This window comes from Vigna umbellata, chromosome 8 (genome assembly GCF_029865625.1).
Source record: "Vigna umbellata cultivar VRB3 chromosome 8, Vumbellata_1.0, whole genome shotgun sequence".
NCBI classification, from domain to species: Eukaryota; Viridiplantae; Streptophyta; class Magnoliopsida; order Fabales; family Fabaceae; genus Vigna; species Vigna umbellata.
The window spans coordinates 17,142,355-17,163,487 of NC_142172.1; the positions used below are offsets into that span (position 1 = coordinate 17,142,355).

The 21,133-nt window shown below is 29.4% G+C and overlaps 1 protein-coding gene across 1 annotated transcript; it reads left to right on the forward strand.

Moving 5' to 3' along the window:
- The first annotated feature begins 252 nt into the window (after window positions 1-252).
- On the forward strand, window positions 253-3,104 carry LOC124824244 (strigolactones hydrolase CXE15-like). The gene is made up of 2 exons (XM_047296653.2): window positions 253-982; window positions 2,665-3,104. Exons 1-2 carry the CDS (start codon window positions 306-308, stop codon window positions 2,969-2,971), a joined length of 984 nt encoding a protein of 327 aa, XP_047152609.1. The 5' UTR covers window positions 253-305; the 3' UTR covers window positions 2,972-3,104.
- Window positions 3,105-21,133: the final 18,029 nt, after the last annotated feature.

Genomic DNA, 21,133 nt, shown 5'->3' on the forward strand with positions numbered 1-21,133 from the left:
ATAAATAGAAAAATAACATATAAAAAAATAAAAAAGCACATACATGAAATATATCTATAAATCATTATTGTTTATGAGACTAATATAAAAGATACTAAAAATGGTATTAATTTCATTCAATAAAAAAAATAAAAAATAAAAATAAAACCAAAGATGCCTTTCTCTTACCCCACTAGTAACAAGTCATGAACTTGGTGACATTTTGGTATCAATTTGCTCTTGTGTTTATGTATTTAAACCTCTCATCACTCTCATTCTATATCCCTCATCAAAACCAAAACAACTTAGTACACTAAATCAACATCATGGCTTTTCCTCCACACATAGTAGAAGACTGCATGGGCCTCCTCAAACTCTTCAGTGATGGCACCGTTTTTCGTTCCAATATTCAGTTCCAAGAACAACCCTCATCCACCCAACAACACAACAACCTCGTACTCTTCAAAGATTACATCTTTCACAAGAAATTTAACCTCCACCTCCGTCTCTACAAACCTAAACTCGATAACGACGATAATGGTGCTGAGAGCAAGGAGAAGCTACCGGTGCTAATGTTCCTCCATGGTGGGGGCTTCTGCTTCGGGTCGCACGCGTGGCCGCACATTCATGCATGTTGTGTACGTCTCGCCGTGGATCTCCGTGCGGTTGTGGTGGCGCCGGACTATCGTCTGGCACCGGAGCACCGCCTTCCCGCAGCGGTGGACGATTGCGTGGAGGCTGTGCGGTGGCTGCAGAGGCAGGGACGTGGCGGGGACTCGTGGGTGAGCCGCGTTGACTTTGAGCGCGTCTTTGTGTTTGGCGACTCGTCTGGCGGGAACATTGCGCACCACTTGGCGGTTCAGCTCGGATCCGGTTCGAGAGAGATGGACCCGGTTCGAGTACGAGGTTACGTGATGATGGGCCCATTTTTCGGTGGGGTGGTTCGGACCAAGTCTGAGGTGGGCCCTCCGGAAGAAATGCTGACACTTGATTTGCTGGACAGGTAAAGGTTGAAAATTCAGCTTATCTGTGAGCATTCAAGATTTTCATCATTCAAATTCACTTTTCAAAAGCATCATTTTTTTTATCATTTATGTAAAACAATATTTTAATATTTCAAAAATATCAATAACTAAAATATAATAGTAAATTATTATAATATCCTCAACTAATTATTATAATTTAAATTACATTAAATATATTTTTAGTGTTTATATTTTCACACAAAAAATTGAAATTTGTTTATATTAAAAGTTTAAAATATTTTAGTTTCTATAAACTTTTAAAAGGGAAGAATTACAGTTCTTTTAATTTAGTTATTTTAACTTTTTTTTCACTTGTCAAACATTATTAGTTGATATTAAAAAATTGTCAATGATATAAATAATTCAAATACTAATAAGAAACATACAAGTAAAAAAGTTAATATAATTAAATTAAAATAATTATATTCATTTATTTTTAAAGTTTAAAAACTTAAAATATATTAAAATTTAAAATTTATACAAACATATTTAACTCTGTAAATTATTTATAAAATAAATTCAATCTGCTACATTTTTATGCATGTATAAATTTTTTCATGTATTGGAAATATCAATATAGTAATCATCTGAAATAAATAATCTTTTCTATTAAATGTGAACAAGACATCGTCGTATCCTATGAGCACAATGTATTAATCTAACCTTAAAACAATATAAGAATTTATATGATGTTTTGATGTCTGGAATGTGAGGAAATCAAAAGATTCATCATGGTTTGAAGGACGAAAAATTCAAACATGTCATTCCCAAAAATGTTTGTAATGAAATATCTGAGTTGAATATTCTAAAGTTCGATGGGTATATTAAATGCAGTGGAGAAAAAAATGAAAAGAAATAAAAATATATAGTTGTCTATATTATTAAGTACAGCATTAGATTTTTCTTGTCTTCTAGCTTAATAATATTTAAAGAAAATGAATTAATATGATATATAGTCCAAGTGTAAAGTAACTTTTTTCTTAGTTTGAAATACCTAATACCTATGATAGAATAGAAGTGGGTACACGATGAGAAACTGATGAACATTTGTACAACACAAAAAGCAACATTATTTAGCATGTCGACAATCACTTAAAATTCAATTCTTTTGTCATATCCTCAAACAATATAATCATTTAAAAACTTTCATCGAATGCCAATCTACCTTTTTAGAGCCTTGCCTGATTCAACGAAACACATCATGTGAATTGTTCAAACTTATTCTTATCATAACATTAAATTAAATTATACATATAATAAAAAATCATTAAATTAGTTATATTTAATTCTTTATATACAATTATCATAACACTAAATTTAAATTTAATCCGCTGGAAAATATTTTTTTCATTACTTATAAAAATTACTTATAAAAATATCTCTGTATCTAAGTTAATTTTATATAGGAAAATGTTTATTTAACAATTTTTTTTTGTCAATTATGATAACATCTTGGTTCGTGATTGGTATGTTTCAGATATCTTTTTAAAATTAAATTCAAATCGGTCACTGGTGACATATAACTGTTGTAAAAAATTTGTTAAAATATCAAAATTCTTTTATATAAATATAAGTAAAATTTATATGGAATACTTCCATTATTTATAGACTCGAATTTGTATGTAAATATCGATAGATAAATCAGCGTTTGTTGAAACAGATTTTGGAGATTGTCTATACCTATTGGAGAGAATAGAGATCATCCATTGGCAAACCCCTTTGGCCCTAACAGTCAGAATCTTGCAGACGTGAAGCTTGATCCTATCTTAGTGATAGTTGGTGGCAATGAATTGCTGAAGGACAGAGCAAAAGACTATGCAACAAGGTTAAAGGAACTAGGGAAGAACATTGAATACATTGAGTTCAAGGACAAGGAACATGGTTTTCTCACTCATGATTCATCCTCACAAGTTGTCCAAGACCTTCTGCAAATCATCAAACACTTCATGCTTCAAAATTCTAGTTAGAACATCATCGAAGGCTCTTAGTTACACTATGTTCTTGTCAGGGATCATCTAATTAAACTTTATCTATGCAAGCTTTCTAGTAAAATGGTAATAAAATTCACGTTTGAGAAAAAAAAATGTTTATTAGTTGCCTATCTTTTAAACTTTTATGTGTTTTCTTTTTATATAACAAAAATTGAATTTTCCATTTGCAAATGATTGCAATGTATAATTATACACTTAAAAATATTTATTATAGTGCAGAAAACTAATATATCACTCACCATATTTGTTTGTATCGATAATTTTTCATGGAAATTGATCTTGTTTTAAACAAATACTTGAGTCCAAATAATTAAGAAACAGAATTTTACTAAAAGTGACGGATTAGATTCTTTCGGTCATATTGACAAAAAATGTAGATTTTGATTGATATTTTAAATTGCAGTAATTATACTCAAAATTATTTGCTATAAGAAAACCCTATTAGTAATAAGTAAACTTTTATACTGATAAATTGAATATTTCTTTTGGTACAACAATCATACTAAGGAATATGTTAAAAATAAACAAAAACAGAAGTGTATTCTGTTACTGTGTGTGATTTGTGTATAAATAGACTTTGTATCATTCATTTCAAGGTTAATAAAAATTTGAAGAATTATACAGAATACCTGAGTGCATTTGTAAGTCTTTGACCGATTGATTATGCATTTTTGTGTTGCTCTGCTGTGTGTGGGGGTGATCTGAGGAAGAGGGCTGAAACCCTAGCAGAGCTCGGTTGTCTTCTTTCTCTCTCTGATTCTCAACTTCTCTTTCTGCGTTTTGTTTCTCTCACTATCACGTGCACACATTACGTTTAAAAGTGAAAGTAATATCTGAGTGTGGGTAGTTACTTTTCTGCCCTTTATTCTAATAGAATAGTGTCAGACCTCGTAAATACGCACCCAAACCCCTCCTGTCAGCTCATTAAAAACGCACCCAAAACCCCTCTGAACGGACGCCAGGTGTCAAGCAACGAGGATCAGAAATCAGAGAAATCAGATAGTGAGATGCAGGTGTCAGCAGAAGAGCGGACGCTCGTTTTGACGTGGGAAGAAAATGATTTTCTGAAAACTTCTGTCCCACTCTCTTCTGCATGCAACCTTCTTCCCAAAACTCTGAACTTCCCATTCCTCTTCCTTCTCACTAGAAAATTTATCTTCTCTATAAGAAAACTCACCCTTTCTCTTCTCCGATCATCATTTAGGCACCGTATGAGCATTTCCGGCGTCCCAAGCTTCTATTTAAGCCGAATAGTTCCGGATTCTGAAACTGGTAAGTTTCTCGTCCTTAGCTGTTCGTTCATATGAACATGCAAACTAAGCTCTGGTTGCATGCGGTCACATTGTCTGAACCAATCTTGGTTTTTTGTAACTTGTTTTAGTTTGAAGAGTTTGGTTGAGCGTTGAGGGTAGAAGAAATCTTTTTTCCGTGAACTGAGTTTTAGTCTGAAGGACATACGTTCACACTAGAGGTAAGGAAAGCTTATTTAATTTAATTTATATGTTGTTGTACTGTATGAACGTCCGTTATTTGACTGAATGAATATTATGCATGAAGGTTGATATGTTTGGATTGTATGAATGTGAATATGAATATTTGTTTGGAGTATGATTTATTAACATGATATAGATTTTTAGGAAGTACGTAAATTGATGTTTTATGTGAAGTTATAAGATTATGAAATGATGTATTGAAAAATGAGTTGAAGATAAATGAGATCTGAATATGAAATTTTTACCATGATAAAGTACGTTCGTTACTGAACGGTCATTGACCGTTCGGTTTTTCCTGGTAAACCTAGTTAAAATGGGATTCTTTCATTTGGAGAGAATCCTAGTGTAGGACGAGCGCCCTCGTGTGGTAATACTATGACTGAGCGTTCGGCCAAGCATAGTTGGGCCTAAGTCTACTATGATAAACTCAAAATATATATTTATGTAATTGTATATTATTGTTGTTCGTAAACACCACTTCAGTAGTATCTTAATATATCCATCAAACCTTTTATTAGAAGTTTAATAGTGTTCGGTCTTACACCTAGTGTTCATACTGAGTAGTGCTCGGTCTTATACCAAGCGCTCGTACTCATTCTTGTATAATCAATCTTGGTGAAATAGCGTTCGTCCAACTTCAGTAGAATTTTCCTTTACCATGTTCGGTCATTTACTGGCATTGGATTTCTGTGAGTGAATTACTCTAAATAGGGCTCGTTAACGTCTTGACGTGTCTACATTCATTGGACACGACCTAGAGCCTCCATCCTCGATTTATTCTTTGAGTATTGGTTTGAACTCACGAGAGTCAGTTCATTCAACTGATGTAAGTAGTGAATAACGTTCGTCATATAGAATATGATAGTGCTCGGTTTATTCCTAAAACCTAATCGTAACTCTCTCGGTATTATTCTGATCTGGAATGGACGACTTCTTGGTCTCCTTCACAATGTTCATCCTCGTTCTTAGTGAGGACTGAACGTTCGGTATTTGATGGTCTTAATATTGATGTTAAAGATGAAAGTAAAATGATGAATAATAAATGATGAAAAGTATATGAGATGAAGGAAACGTTGTGATTTTTGAACGAGCGTTCCGGGAAGGAACGACTCATGTATGACTATTGAAATTGTAAAGTATGAATGTGGTAAAGCTTAGCTGGCGGTTCATCCTGATGTTCCGTGAGTACTCGTCCTCACGTAGAGGAGGGTAGGTCATGTGTGGGAACGGCAGGAGGTCCTAGTCCTTAGGGGTACTTTGGACGGAACGGACTAACCTCGGGTGGCAGCTGATGAGAGTATTCCAGTTACTACATCACCCCGGTGCACGAACGTCGTAGCTCCACAGAATTCATACCGTCCGGACAGTCAGTCTAGTGATAGGCCTTGCTTGAAGTGTATGATGAAATGTATTTGATGTGTCTGAATATGTGAAATGTATGTGTAATACTTGAATTAAATTACATAAGCTTACCCTGTGTTTTCCTTGTGTTGTCTCATTTTGTACGTCCGTCCTTGTCGTTGCAATGATCATCCGTGTGGATGTGAGCAGAAGGAGACGAGCTGCTGGAAGAGACGCTAGAAGAAGAAAATTTGGTGGAAGTAGAAGTGAAGACCGAACAATAGGACGTTCGGTCAGTAGTTTAGTTTGAATGTAAGGTGGTCACCTTTCCCTTTGAGTAATTTGACCGATCGGTATTTTATTTTGTAAATCGTTCGGTCATGTTTGCTGATTTGGTATAGTTTAAGGGTGTTGCTATTTTGTAAAGGTCGTTCGACCAAGAACCGTACGCTCTTTTTAAATTTTAAGACTGATCTGAATTATGATTAATTGTAATTATTCTATTATATAGTTTATATTGTATTTTTGGGATGTTACAAATAGTCGATTAACCCATTTAATTTTGACAAAAAATTATTGTATTAATGAAGTATAATTATTACGTATGAATATGAGTAATACATATCTTTTTAAATGGATGAAAATGGATAGATATGTTTATTTTCATCTCTTCCGCGTTCACTTTTTTATTTGTCTCTTTTTCAAATTTAAATACATTTAATTTATTAAATAATCTATCAATTTATATAAAATATTTTTTAATTTCGTAACTTACTTTTAATATACATATTTCATTATTTTAATTATTTTAACTTTTTTATTGATTATTTTGAATTTTATTTAATTGTTTTTTGATATTCTTATTTAATATTTATAAAATTATAATGTTTATTTCATATTTGACATTGAAAAAAAGAATATGTATTTTTTTTACATTGAATATTATATGCTATCATGTTTTTCTTGATCATATTTTTTTTATTTTTGTTAAAAATAATAATTAATATTTGAAACAATAAAAAAACAAAAAACAGATATATTTATTTTTCAATAGGATAAAAATATGACAAAATTTTCACATCCATTGGATATAGAATGATAAAGATATATAAGGATAAATTTTTACTTTTGAAAATGTTATGTGATAGTGAAACTCACACAAACCCTATTTTATTACCATCTCTAATCATACATATATGGACTATGGGTTCTAATAATATATTATTTGGACCAATACTCAATAATTACTAATTGAACATGTATAATGAAAGTAATAAAGATATATATATATATATATATATATATATATATATATATATATATATATATATATATAATTTATAATTTTTCCAACGTTTCAATAAATATTTAAATTGTATGTGAAAATTATATAGATAATTACTATTAGCTCATGATAAATAAAATTTATTGTGATGAATAAATAAAAAGATATTAAAAATGTCATTTTATTAGATTGGACATATGGTTCAGAGTTTGGTCGAGCCATAATTGAAGGTACGTAGTAACATGTCCTCCATTGCATAGAAATGGATTAGGATAAATTGAATTTTCTGGGTTTAATATTTCATTTTGTTACTCATATGCTTGTATTCAATTCCTCAATAATTTTTTTTGGTTTAAGGGACCTACATTTGTTCTCATCACTTAGAAATGAGGGGACAGCCTTCCTTTTTGCTTTTTTATTTTTAGTTAAATATCATAAGTAAATAAATAAGTCATTTTAACCTTATTTATTCTTTTATGGTTAAAAAGTTATAATTTGATTTCACTTTTAATAGATTAATGGGTTAAATGATATGACTTACTTAAGCATATGTTTTGTTCCATAATTTATTTTATATATTTATTGAATAACATGGATTGATTAAACTCATTTATTTATAACAATATAATAAAAATATTTGTCTATCTCACCAAAAAGTGTTGGTATAAAAATAAAAATGAAAATTGAGATAAATAAATAAATTAAGCATTCAAACATTGTTTAATAATATTATTGTTTTAAAATAATCAAATAATCAATGTATGTTTTGTATTTATGGATCGAGTTTTATATTAAATGGGTAGTCTTCAATTGATCCGTCTTCAAGACTAAGTCACGTTCGTCAACATTGGTTAGAGTTAGATATTGAAAGTTTTTCAATACAAAAATCATTCGGTTCAAATTGTAAGAACCATACATAGATAATTGATACGTAACTTACTTCATTATCTTAAATGTCTTTTTTATAAAAGTATAACCTATTTCATTAAACATGATTTTTGAGTTAATTTACTTTAACTTTATTATTTGGTTTCTACAATTATTTGACCTTTATTTGATTTCACCTGTAAAGTCCAATAAAAAAATTAATAATAATTATAATAATGATAATATATATATATATATATATATATATATATATATATATATATATATATATAAAATATGATTGCAAAATGACAAATGTAAGACCCTTGAAAATATTTGTAATTCAGATACTAGATTAAAAAAAAGTGAATAGTAAATTGTGAATAGTAAAAAGTGAATAGTAAAAAAATAATAATAAAATAAAATAGAATTTGAGTAGAAAAATGAATAGTTAAAATGAATAGTAAAAATGAATAGTAAATTTTTTTGCTATAAATAGCCAAGGGGGGAGACTGAAAATTTGCACCAAAAATTGAGAGAAATTTTGAGAGAAGAGAGTTGGAGGAATTTTTAGTTGCAAAGGGGGAATTCTGGAAGTTTTTGGAGAACTGTTTCAGAGGAGGAAATTAAGTCTGGAATAGAGGTAAGGGGAGCTAACCTTAAGTTTTTGTTTTGTATTATCATGAGTCTTGAATATGTAATATTTTGCTTTTGTTTGATCTTAAATCTTGAATATGGAGCATTTTGTTTATGTATGATCTGAATTTTGAATAAGAAGATGCTTCTGTGAGGAGATCCAAGTTTGATAGTTGTAAAATGCGATATTGATTATGTTATGCTATTTGTATGTTATTAGTTGCTTCTTTTGTATTGTTGGAAGGATGAGAAGTTGTCTAACCGGCTTTGCCAGATTCAACTTCTTGTTTCCCCAAACTTTTTACGGCTTTCTTTATTTATTTATATTGTATTTTTGGAAGGATGAGAAGTTGTCTAACCGGCTTTGCCAGATTCAACTTCTTGTTTCCCCAAACTTTTTACGGCTTTCTTTATTTATTTATATTGTATTTTTGGAAGGATGAGAAATTGTCTAACCGGCTCTGCCAGATTCAATTTCTTGTTTCCCTAAACTTTTTATTGTTTTCCTTATTTATTTAAATTGTATTTTTGGAAGGATGAGAAGTTGTCTAACCGGCTCAGCCAGATTCAACTTCTTGTTTCCCCAGATTTTTTTTGTTTTCCTTATTTATTTATATTGTACTTTTGGAAGGATGGGAAGTTGTCTAACCGGCTCTGCCAGATTCAACTTCTTGTTTCCCCAAGAATTTTTATTCAGATTATTTTAATGATTGTCAAACATTTGATTCTTCTCCGGTGACCATTTATAGTAATATTTTATTATTGTTAATTTGTTTGTAATATATTTATCTTGTATGTGATGAATGTATTTTATGATGTTGATATGAAATTATGCATCTGAACATGATATGAGTATTATGGGGAGATTTTGTAATGGTATGATATGAGTTGAGGAATATGAGCATGATATGAGTCTCATGGAGAGATTCTATATTGGTATGATATTAGTGTATATGTTGATGTTGAGGGTCCTGTTGTTGGTGGTTATCCTAAAACTCTAATAATTGTCCAGTCTCAATTAGAGAAGGATGTGTTATATGGTGAGAGTAGTAGGAGGTCCTAGTCTATGTTCATAGACGTTAATGGACTAACCTTGTGGGTGATGTGATGTATTATTTTTGGCCATAACTGTGTTGTAGATGTCACCACAAGTGCATGACCACCCGAGACTTCCATCAACATTATATCCGGATAATAGAGTCTAGTATGATAATTGCATCTTGCAAGAATTTATGGTGAATGTATTACGTATAATAATAGTGTAATGTTTTTCTTTGAATTTTGCATGGTAGCTCACCCTTACTTGTTTGTTTGTGCCGGAAAATCTTATTTTTGCGATGATCGTATAACGTTTATGTTATACGGGAGCAGATGCCGGAACGACGTCTGAACCAATATATGAAGGAGGAAGCAGCAGAAAAATGAAGAGTAGTTTAAAGAAATAAATAAATAAATTTAGGAGTGTTGTAATGATGTTAAAAAAAATGTATTTTTCCAGTGTGAACTATGCTATTCTTAATTGGATGATTGTAATACTGTACGATGTTTTCATTATTAATGAAATAATTTGTGTGTGAGATGTTTAGAAAAAAAAAGTTTTTTGGAGTGTTACATCACCTAACATAATTATAATAAATAATTATAATAACTAAAAGTAATAAATAAATTTATATAACTAAAAAGTAATAAACAAATCTACGTAACTAAAAGTAATAAATAATTAAAATAAAAAAAATATGAAAAAAACTATCTTCAATTTCCTTTCAACTTATTTAATTTTCATATTAAATGAATTAAATTTAGTTGCTGTATTCTTTTTCAATCTAACCCAATACAAACCCATATTAAATTGATTCCGAGTTTAAACTTACTTTAATATGAATTTAAAGTATGATTTATCAATATTTAGCCACTAAAATATGTTCCCGATAAATTAAATGAGAATTTTATATACATCTAAACAATGTTTAAATAAAAAATGAGTGTAATATAATTTACATTTGTTCAATTTTCTTTTATTGCAAAGTATATTTATCAGTTGTAACATCCTAAAAATATAGTATAAAACTATATAATAGAATACTCACATTAATAATATTACAGATCAGTTCAGAAAGAAAGTATACGCTTATGGCCGAACGGCCTTACAAAATACTACAAAATTTAAGATTTACAAAATCACAACCAACGTCTAGACCGAATGGTTATGAAACTAAGCTTACACCGATCGGTGTTACAAAATAAAACCCAACCTAACGACCGAACGGTGCTAGGGTTCCGCTTTCACTTCCACTTCTACCAAAGCCTCTTCCAGCAGCTCTTCTCCTTCTACTCACATCCATAGGATGATCATTACAACAGGAACATACAACCGAACGACAATACAAACAAGAAAGGAAAAATAGGGTATGCTTATGTAACTTAATTAATCCAGTAAAACCTATACTTCACATAACTTCGAACATAATTCCATATACAATCATGTAACATCCAATCATGTATTTTCAATCAAAATCATACGTCAAAGCATGCAATGACCGACCACTTTACTCTGACTGTCCGGACTGTATGAATTTTGTGTAGCTACGACGTTTTTGCACCCGAGTGATGTAATAGCTAGGATGCCCTCAACAGCTGTCACCCGAGGTTAGTCCGTTCCGTCCAAATTCACCTTATGGACTAGGACCTCCTGCCATTCTCACACATGACTTACTCCTCTCTACTTGAGAATGAGTAATCACATAATATCAGGATAACCCCCAGCTAAGCATAACCACATTCACACTCTACCATTCAATAACCACTTATGAGATATTCCTCCCTGGAATACTCTTTCATTTCCATTCTATTCCATTCATATTCAATAATACAATCATACTGAACCAATACAAACAGATCCCATCTGAAATCAAAATTGAACCATAACATTCCCCTAGAGACATGACCGAACGGTCTTATAGTGTAAGACCGAGCGGTCTTCCACTTATACACCGAACAGGACCGAACGGTCCATTCTAGATAAGACTCTTCATAAGCCGAACACCATCATCATAAACTGAACGCTCGTGGTAATATTTGGACGTTTACTGGTTACTCAAAAGTTACTATAGGACGTGATTTTTTACTAGACAGAACTTCTAAGAATGTACCGAATACTAAAGAATAAGTGTATTTTAGACTTAACTGAAAATTGTGATAAATATTTGTGAAACCTAGGAACTTAAACTGAACCCTACAGGCTTAAACCGAATACTATTGATTTGGACTGAACACTCTTAGTTCAAAGATAATAAACAATGGAGTATAATATAAATACCGAGCACTTCATTAAAGACCAACCACTATTGAGACCGAGTGCTGGGTTCAAGACCGAGCGCTTGGTCCAAGACCGAGCCCTACTGAACTTAAATAAAAAAAATGAAAGAATATACATACAATTACGCCACACTTATTTTTAATGAAAAATAACAATAACATCTACGACTTTACGTACTATAGAATACATTAACTAAACTGTTTAGGAAGCATAAAGATGAAACTATACTTAGACCGAACGCTTACTTACAAGCACACTAAGAGAAAACCGATCGGTCATTAACTAAAATTCTCCACAGAAGAAGAATCCAGTCCAGACCGAATACTCAAGAATAACCGAACGGTCAATAAATGATTCTCGGTTGACAACACAGAATTAATATACTGCAAACTTTAAAAATCAAAACCATATCTCAAACCATTTCCTCATCATTTAAAACTCATACATTCACACCACCAAATATGCAGTAATAACCATGCTTCATATTCATCCAACGATCAACAACCATTCAATCATTCAAACAAAGAATCATAATCAAATTATATAAACTTCCCTTATCTCTAAGCGTAGCCAGACGTTCATAGTTTGCAGAGAATCATTCACCACCAGAATTCTTAAGAGACTTAAGAGACTACGGTTCACTATTTATGAAACTAAACAAATCAAAAGACCATAAGTGTGTTCAGAATGAGATGATAACTCATGAAACCAGAAACTTGGTTTGCATGTACCAGAAAACACAGTGCTGTGAGAGTGATGAACTTACCAACTCAAACCAGCAACTTTATCGGTGCAAAAGAAAGCTCTTGACACCAAGAAGACTTAAACGTGATCTGATGTTGATCATGAGAAGGGAAAGGTGAGGATTCTTAGAGAGAAGTAGGGGATTTGTAGAGAGAATGAGAAGAAAATGGGGTTCAACAGTTTGGAGAAGAAAGGTGCATGTAGAAAGTGGGACCGAATTTCAAAATCTCAACTTAAATACCTCTTGCTAAAACCGATCGGTCCACTCTCTTGCAGCCACCTGTCTTCCACTTTCTGAAAATCTGAACTCTTTTTTCTTGATACCTGACTTCCACTACTTGGAGTTTTTAATGAGTTCTAACATTAGCAATCATATAAAAAATATTTTTCCTAATTTATTTTATTTTAAAATTATAATACAAAAATCATATTAGATAAGATTAATATAAAGCATCAAATAAATTAAAATATAAAGAGGAAAGAGAAAATAACATAAGAGATTATCAAAAGTAGTTTTTTTAAAAATAAAAAGCGTCTACCTTTTTTTATTTTACTTAATCAAGTTTTTTTATTAAAACATAGTTTTAATACAATGTGTAGTAAATAATACATTTAATTATTTATTAGATAAAACAGAAAATAGTATACATATTTTTATTTATAAAACAGTGCTATAGAAAGTACAGACAGAAAGTGCAACGTGGCCTGTGTTTTGGATAGTGTAACTAATGTATTTTATTTAATTTTTAAGAAACGGTGGAGGATAATTTAAAACATACTTTGACATAAGAGTAAAATAGTTATAAGAAAATAATTTTTGTATATTTTTTAAAAATAAAAAATAAAAAATATTATATTAAATAAATATAAAAATTATGGACTTACTAGAAGTGGTTTTGCTTTACATGGTACTTTATTAATCCATTACATGCATGAGGTCTCACAACATATCATGAAAGGCATATTATTTTTTGTACTGTGATTGGACTACCTCGTACTCTCAAGTAACATATATTTGTGTGCAATGTGCAATGTGCAATGTGCAATGTTTTTTAATAATTAAGGACCACTGCTTCAACAGCGATTTGATTGCAAGTGGACATAAAAAGTACACAAATTTTAACTTTTTTTTAGTAAATTAAGAATTATTATATTTGAATAGAGGTTAAATACTTTTTTTAATTTTTAAAATGAATAAATATAATTTTATTAATTTAATTTTATTAAATGTTTTGGAGATGTTAAATGATATTTTAATTTACCATTTAAGATGTTCTAACTCAACATTACGAAACATCGTTTATTATATAAAATGAAAATTAATATTATTAAATTAAAATAATTATATCAATTAATTTTAAAATTTAGAGACTAAAATATATGAAAATTTAAAATAAAAATTAATTACACTTTTACATTTATTTAACCCTTCAAAATATTATTTTTTTTAAAAAAATTAAGATTTAAAAATAATATAAATGAATGGTTAAGATAAAATGTAAGTCTTCTAAATTTACTTGAATAAACAGGAGAGAGTGGATTTGAGAGAGAAAGAGTAAATAAATTTAAAAGGATTTAAGAGTAAATAATTCGTCTGTTCTAATTCCTTTGAATAGTAAATTCCATTCAAACAAAAACAGTTTAAAGGACGTTTCTTCATTCTAATTTTTCATATTATTTTAATATAATGTTTTTAAAAAGTATGTTTTCATATGTTTACTTTCACGAGACTAAGTTGGAGAGATCATAGAAGCCGAAGACTAAAAATCGAATATAGCAGTTGAGATACTTCCAATTTTAGTAATGTGAAAATTTTAAAATATGAGAATGACATGATGCATGGTTGACAATATTTACACAAAACTATGATGTATATTTTGTACAATTTGTCCAATACCCAAAGTTGTCATCCAAACATAAGAGAAATACAAAACAAAGTATATGGGTAAGCACACTCCTCCAAGCTTCATCAAGACATGCTTCCATCTATTATTGTCTTGTACCCAATGTCTTAAAAGGTGAGGCATTATATCTTCAAAATTTTAAGACTAACTAAATTATTATTCCCAACCAAAACTTTTATTTTTTTTAGTCTCTAATAAATGTTTTATATTTATGGTTGGATCCATTTATACTTCTTTGTTGGTTTTCTATTTGTTTACATTATTTATTTACTCTCATTATTATTTTAGAGCTTACTTTCACTATCAACACTTTTTTTTTTATTACAAATGTATTTAACCAACCCAAGATGATAGTTATCCAACCACTAAAATATATCTAAGTTATATGAGATTAATATGGAGATTTGGCCTTTGCAATTAAGTTTTCAAATAAAGTCCAAGATAATGTGGTAACTTTTATACTTCTAGAAATAATATTTCAAATTAAATTTTAAACCATTCAAAAAAAAAAGTTTATTCTATAATGAAAATTGTTTTCATTACGAAGTGCTTTAGAATAAACAATTTGGAATAATTATATATTAGTTATAAACTATATATTTTGTAATGTATTTTTTAACAATGTCTCTAAATGAGTAATTGGGCATTTTTTTTAACATATTTTTGATCTGGTTTTAAGTGTAATGACTACTAGAGTTCAAGTTTTATTTTCTAGTTCAAAGCTACCTTGAATGTATGTGTAGAGAGATTCTCATTAGAAAGAAAATTCTCAAACTTGGAGTACTAAGAAATAAACTCTTGAGATTAAATTTTTTGGAGTATTAAAAAATAAACGCCTTTTTTTATTCTATTAAACCCTTAATTATTTTAGTAATCGGATATCTTTTCAAAATGAGTGTGAATCAATTTTTAGATTAACATAAGTTTGCCTAAATGTGATCCATAATTCAATCATGGGACAATTTAATTACTTATTTCGAGTTTTAAAACATAGATTGTGAATGGAAATAACTAAATTACCGATCGAAACAATATCATATCATGGCATTGAAGTAAAATTTATCTGATTTATTTTATCATTTCATTATTTTAATAATGTTTTATAAATAGTATACAAGTTTTAGAAAAATTATTTTCATCATTCCACCGTAAAGATAGGCAGGAGGAAAATAATAAAGTGCCAAAAGCAATTTCCTTTTCTTTGGACTTCACGTGAGCATATAATAAATACTGGGCCAAATCTTTGAACACAAACAGTTGGGTTGGTAACCCATAAATACTGGGAGAGACTTTAATGTTTTTGAACTCACAGAAGAATATGTGAAATTTTTTATATAATCTATAAAAGGAATTAAAATGGGTAATTAAAATATAATAGTATATATAAGATGAGACTAATTAAAATATTTACACATATTAATCACAGATACGATTAGAGTACTTATATTCTTCTTTAATATTCATTGTAGATTTTATCCACTTAAATTTATTTTGTCATCCCAACACATTATATACCAAACCTAACTATAAGATATATCAGCATAATACTTTTGGCTTTTTCATCCTCATTAGTCAATGAAATGAAAAAAAAAAGGTTACACCTTCTATTTATATTTACTTATTTATAAAGCTTGAGATAACACTAAGTATTTTAAATATATTTAAGTATTGTATCTTTTATTTTTGAAAAGTAATTTTAAAAGGTAAATAAAAACCAAAAAGAGTTTTATGTTTTACGATCATAATTCTTTAAATATTATATTTTACGGAGAGAAAAGGTCTCTAACTAATCAAAGAATAATTTATCTTTTAGTTGTTCCATTCTCCTCTTTATATAAAATCAAAGGAAAAGAAAGAAAATATGATTTTTATAAAACTTAGAAAATAGCATAAAATATGTCATTGATTCTAATAAAACCATTGGAGTGTTATTTCTTGATAAGAGAGAATTGCCTCAATTTTTTGTCCCAAGATTAGTTAGAAGGATGAACAGAAGCAATGACGAAGAAATACAAAAATTTAACATGATTTAGTTAAAGTGTTAACTAACTTCAATTTATATCCACGTCAAAAAATCACTAAGAATATATATTACAACTCAATATTTCTTTCACAATGAATTCTCAAATTTAGGTTGATTAGGAAGACTCATACAAGATCCTGTTCAAACATAAAATATATGTCAAAAAAATTCAATAAAACATGCCTAAACGATTGAAGAAGACAAGTGAACAATATTTCACTTATGAGTTCAAAATATCAACCTAAGGTGACTTTGAGGATAAATGAGTGTTGTGATTATTTTTGGTTGAGTGAGAAAGTGGAATATGAGCAATTGAATAATTTGATACAAATTCTATTATATGTAAAATTGTTTTTGAACCAAAATACTAAAGGAGGAGTACCAAATAGATCAATTAAATATGTTTCAATTCCTTAATCAACATGACAATTTTTGGTTTGTTGATACAACGCTAAGTGGTAACAAGTTGTCGTTGAGCACTAGCTTCGTGTTGTAGGCCTGAGAGCATTTTAACTATAGGACCCTAAGCGCCAAGTTGTGTCGTTGAGCACCACTTTTTGTGAATATTTTGGCATTAAGTGACAATAGGGTATCGTTGAGCACCAACTTTGTATCGCAGGTCTGGAACATTTTAGCTTTAGAGCGTTGAGCGCCAATTTTGCTATTAGTTTTTTTCTCTTTAACTGGTTCTTGGTGGTTTTGTTGATTAGTATATTCGTGTTCATAGCTTTAATAGTCAATATAATTAATGTGTAAGTGAATTTCAGGGGATGGTTAATAAATTTATGGATAAATATGCATATAAATAATGATGTATGAAATTGTGATAATGATGAGCTTCTTAATAGATATGAGCATTGAATGTGTTTAACGTAATTTTAGGAATCTTGTGAGGAAATTTTATGATGACATTTCTTTAGTGTATATGCATTGATGTATTGATCGATAAGAGGTTATCGTGAACTCTAATAACCATTCATACTCATGTAGACTAGAATGTGTTATGTGGTGAGAGTCATAGGAGGCCCTAGTCAATGAGATTGATTGGCCTTAGGTGAAAAAAGGATTAAGCTTGTGTTTGGTAAGGTGATAACCCCTTTGGCTATGACTTTGTAGAGCATAGAGACCACCACAAGTATATGCCTCCAATGAATTTCAAGGTCAATGACACATACTCGTATTATTGAATTTAGAGTCATTTGTTTCGTGTGCATTTATATATTCATTGAATTTATATCCATGCTGAATTTGTATATATAATATGATTTATTGGTTTTAGAATGAATCTTTTATATGTTAACTTACCATTCTTTTGTCTTTATGTTTTGTTTATTTTTTTATTTTGCAATTATCACTTTACTAGTGTGAGCATATGAGAAAGCAAAAGTTACTAGTACAAAAGCAGCGGATAACGTCACGTGTTCAACGTTCAACCACTGAATAGTCAACGTTAAAAATAACTAGTGACATTTTTGTAAATAAATGCAATTATTAAATATCGTTTAGAATTGTAATTTGACGTAAAAAGATATAAAACGTCGAATGTCCCAACGTTAGATGTTAAAAAGTTAGTGAATTCAATAAAAATTTGAGCGGGAGATTGAAAATCCATTCACTTTATCTTAGCGCGCAAGACTCTCTTCTCAAACTTTTCTCGAACAAAGTTTGGCGACCATTACATGTAATCTTTCTTTCATTTGGTACAAATGCATATTAATTAATTACTTTATGTATGATTTTCGTTTGTTTTGACCGATTATTTTCGTGCTCTTGTCCTTCATTGACGCATTTTACTTTCTCTGTCATTGGTGACAACACTTTATTCCAACGAATCCCACCTTTTGAATGTTAGTTTTCGTTTTCGTTTTCATTTTGAAGAACTTATTTGTTGAACTTGTTTGTTGTTTTTTGTTGAACTTGTTTGTTGTTGTTTGGTTAAACTTGTTTGTTGTTGTTGTTTGATTGAACTTGTTTGTTGTTGGTTATTGTTGTTTGTTGTTGATACTACACTACACATTCATAGTTCTTGCTTTATAAAATACCAAAAACTGAAATTTGTTGTTTTTCTGTTTTTGAGGTTTCGTAGAGTTGTAAAAAAGAATCACAATTAATTAAAAAAAAGCAAAAACAAAGATTAACTTTGTATATCGATAAAATTCGACGTTAAGTTAACATCGTATATTAACAAAATTTAACGTTAATTGAACGTCGAATTTTTTTAATTCAACGTCAATTTAACGTCTCTTGGTATGACGTCGTTCGCGATTCGCCGTTAAAAGTCCAAAATATTCGATGTTGTACGCGAGTTTTGTACTAGTGAGTTGATCTATCTTAAGAGGAATATTTGTTATTTTTGTTTCATTGTTACGTTGTTTTTCCTTCATCTCTCTAAAATCTTAAAAAATATACTAATTTTTTTCCTTGAAACTATATCGGTGTATCTCATATTATTATGATTTAAATTTATTGTAATCATTTATTTTAAATATTATTTATGTATGTTCGTTATGTTTAGAGATTACCTGTTAAGAGATAACTTACAAAAAAAAATATTTTGATGTCAAAATCAGTAAAATTTAACCCTTCAAACTATTAATTCAAACATTTATTTATAGATTTTAAAATGAATTTTAAATTAATAAGAATCTAATTAGGGTTCAATTGATAATAGTCATATTTTGTCTTAAATTTCTCGAGGTTAGAAGTAATTTTTTCTATAAACTACTTTGACTTCTTATAACATAATTATGTTTATAACATAGTTGTCCCTATCCGGTAATCATACGGTTCAAGTACCAAAACCCCTAAAATTTAGTTGAAATTAGGAGTAACCTACGACATCAATAAATCATCTCATAAATAAATACCTAACTTTCCAAGACTTCTTGTTTCTCAAAATATATTAACCATTGCATACAAAGTGTGTTACTTTTCTCCAACTATGACCAAGAAATTCATTCACAGCTATGACAGTGTGTCCTACATAAGAGGTTGTTTATTTATTATTAATTAAATTTATTATTAATTATATTAATTATAAGACGGTGAATCAGGGCGTCGATGGCAAGAACATAAATTATATTAATTATAACTATTGATATAATTTACAGTAATATTTATTTGAAAATGTTACTATAATTGGTTTAAAGTAACAATTTTAATAATGGTAACTACTAAAACTGAAAAGTTTAATTGGAGAATACTAACACGAAATTTGTAAATATTTATATATTGAAATTGATATTATTTCTAATGGACGAGAAAAAATTAAAAAAAAATCTTATTATTAGATCTATAATGAGATATTGGAGTGGGAAAAAATTGAAAAAATAATGACAAGAGTGATCATGATTAGACACTGATTTTTTAAAAGAAAACTGATAGGAAAGTGTTTACAGATAACTCAGAATTCATGATGACAATGTCAAAAAGAAAGTGAAAAAGGTGAAGGTGGGTGAAGAGGACACCACCAATTGATTACATAAATCATAATTAAATCATTGAAAATAACTTATTTGAATTTTAGATATTCATGGACCAACTTTAAATCACTTTTTTATTTTACAATTAAAAAGAAAAAAGAAAGTATAACTTGGCACCAAAAAATAATACAAAAGAAAAGTATGCTAATTTTGGTTTTCTAAACTATAATCATATTCTCCAATAGCCAAAGTGAACCATGGGTTTCTGCTTTTGCTTGTGATTGGTTCACGAGCATGAACGGTTCTTTTTGCTGCATTCCCCAAGAGGTTTAGTAGAGAGTTCATCATTATAATCATGTTTAATACATTACTATTATTATTATAATACCGGCTTTTAAGAGATTTAAATATTTCATAATAATTAATAATATATATATATATATATATATATATATATATATATATATATATATATATATATGGGGTTTGCTAACGCGCCTGTTTTTCAGTTGGTACATTTTAGCAATGTGTACCGGATTTTAGTAGACAAAAATACCCTTATATATCATGGATTCTAAGTTTTAAGGTTAAGGGTATTTTAATAATTTTCATTCTCAAAACTTAAAAAAAAAAAAAAAGAAACCCCCCAAACCCTTACTCACCTCTCTCATTCCTCTCAACCCTTTCTCTTTCATCTCTCACTCCAACCTTTTCTTTGTCATCCCTACTGGAGTCCCAATTGAAAAAATCAGAAACACTTGTCTTTAAACAATTTGTCTTTCTAAAGAGTTGAGTCATTGACATATTCACCTTGAGGCAAAGGTTCATTCAAGATCTCTTCAATTTCACCATCTTCACTAATTTCTCTAATTTCATCATCTGCATATGTTGAATCATCATCTCTAAAAAAACCCTCCAGGCCAATTACCAATTCTTTCGGATGTCATTATGCTTGTGAAAATTAGATAAAATTAGATAAGACAAAAATTATAAAATAAAAACTTATTATAAAATCATTTTTTGTAAGAAATTGTTTAACAACAAGTATTTATGATTTTTTCCAAGTCAATTACCAATTCCTTTATGCTTGTGAAAATTGGATAAAAT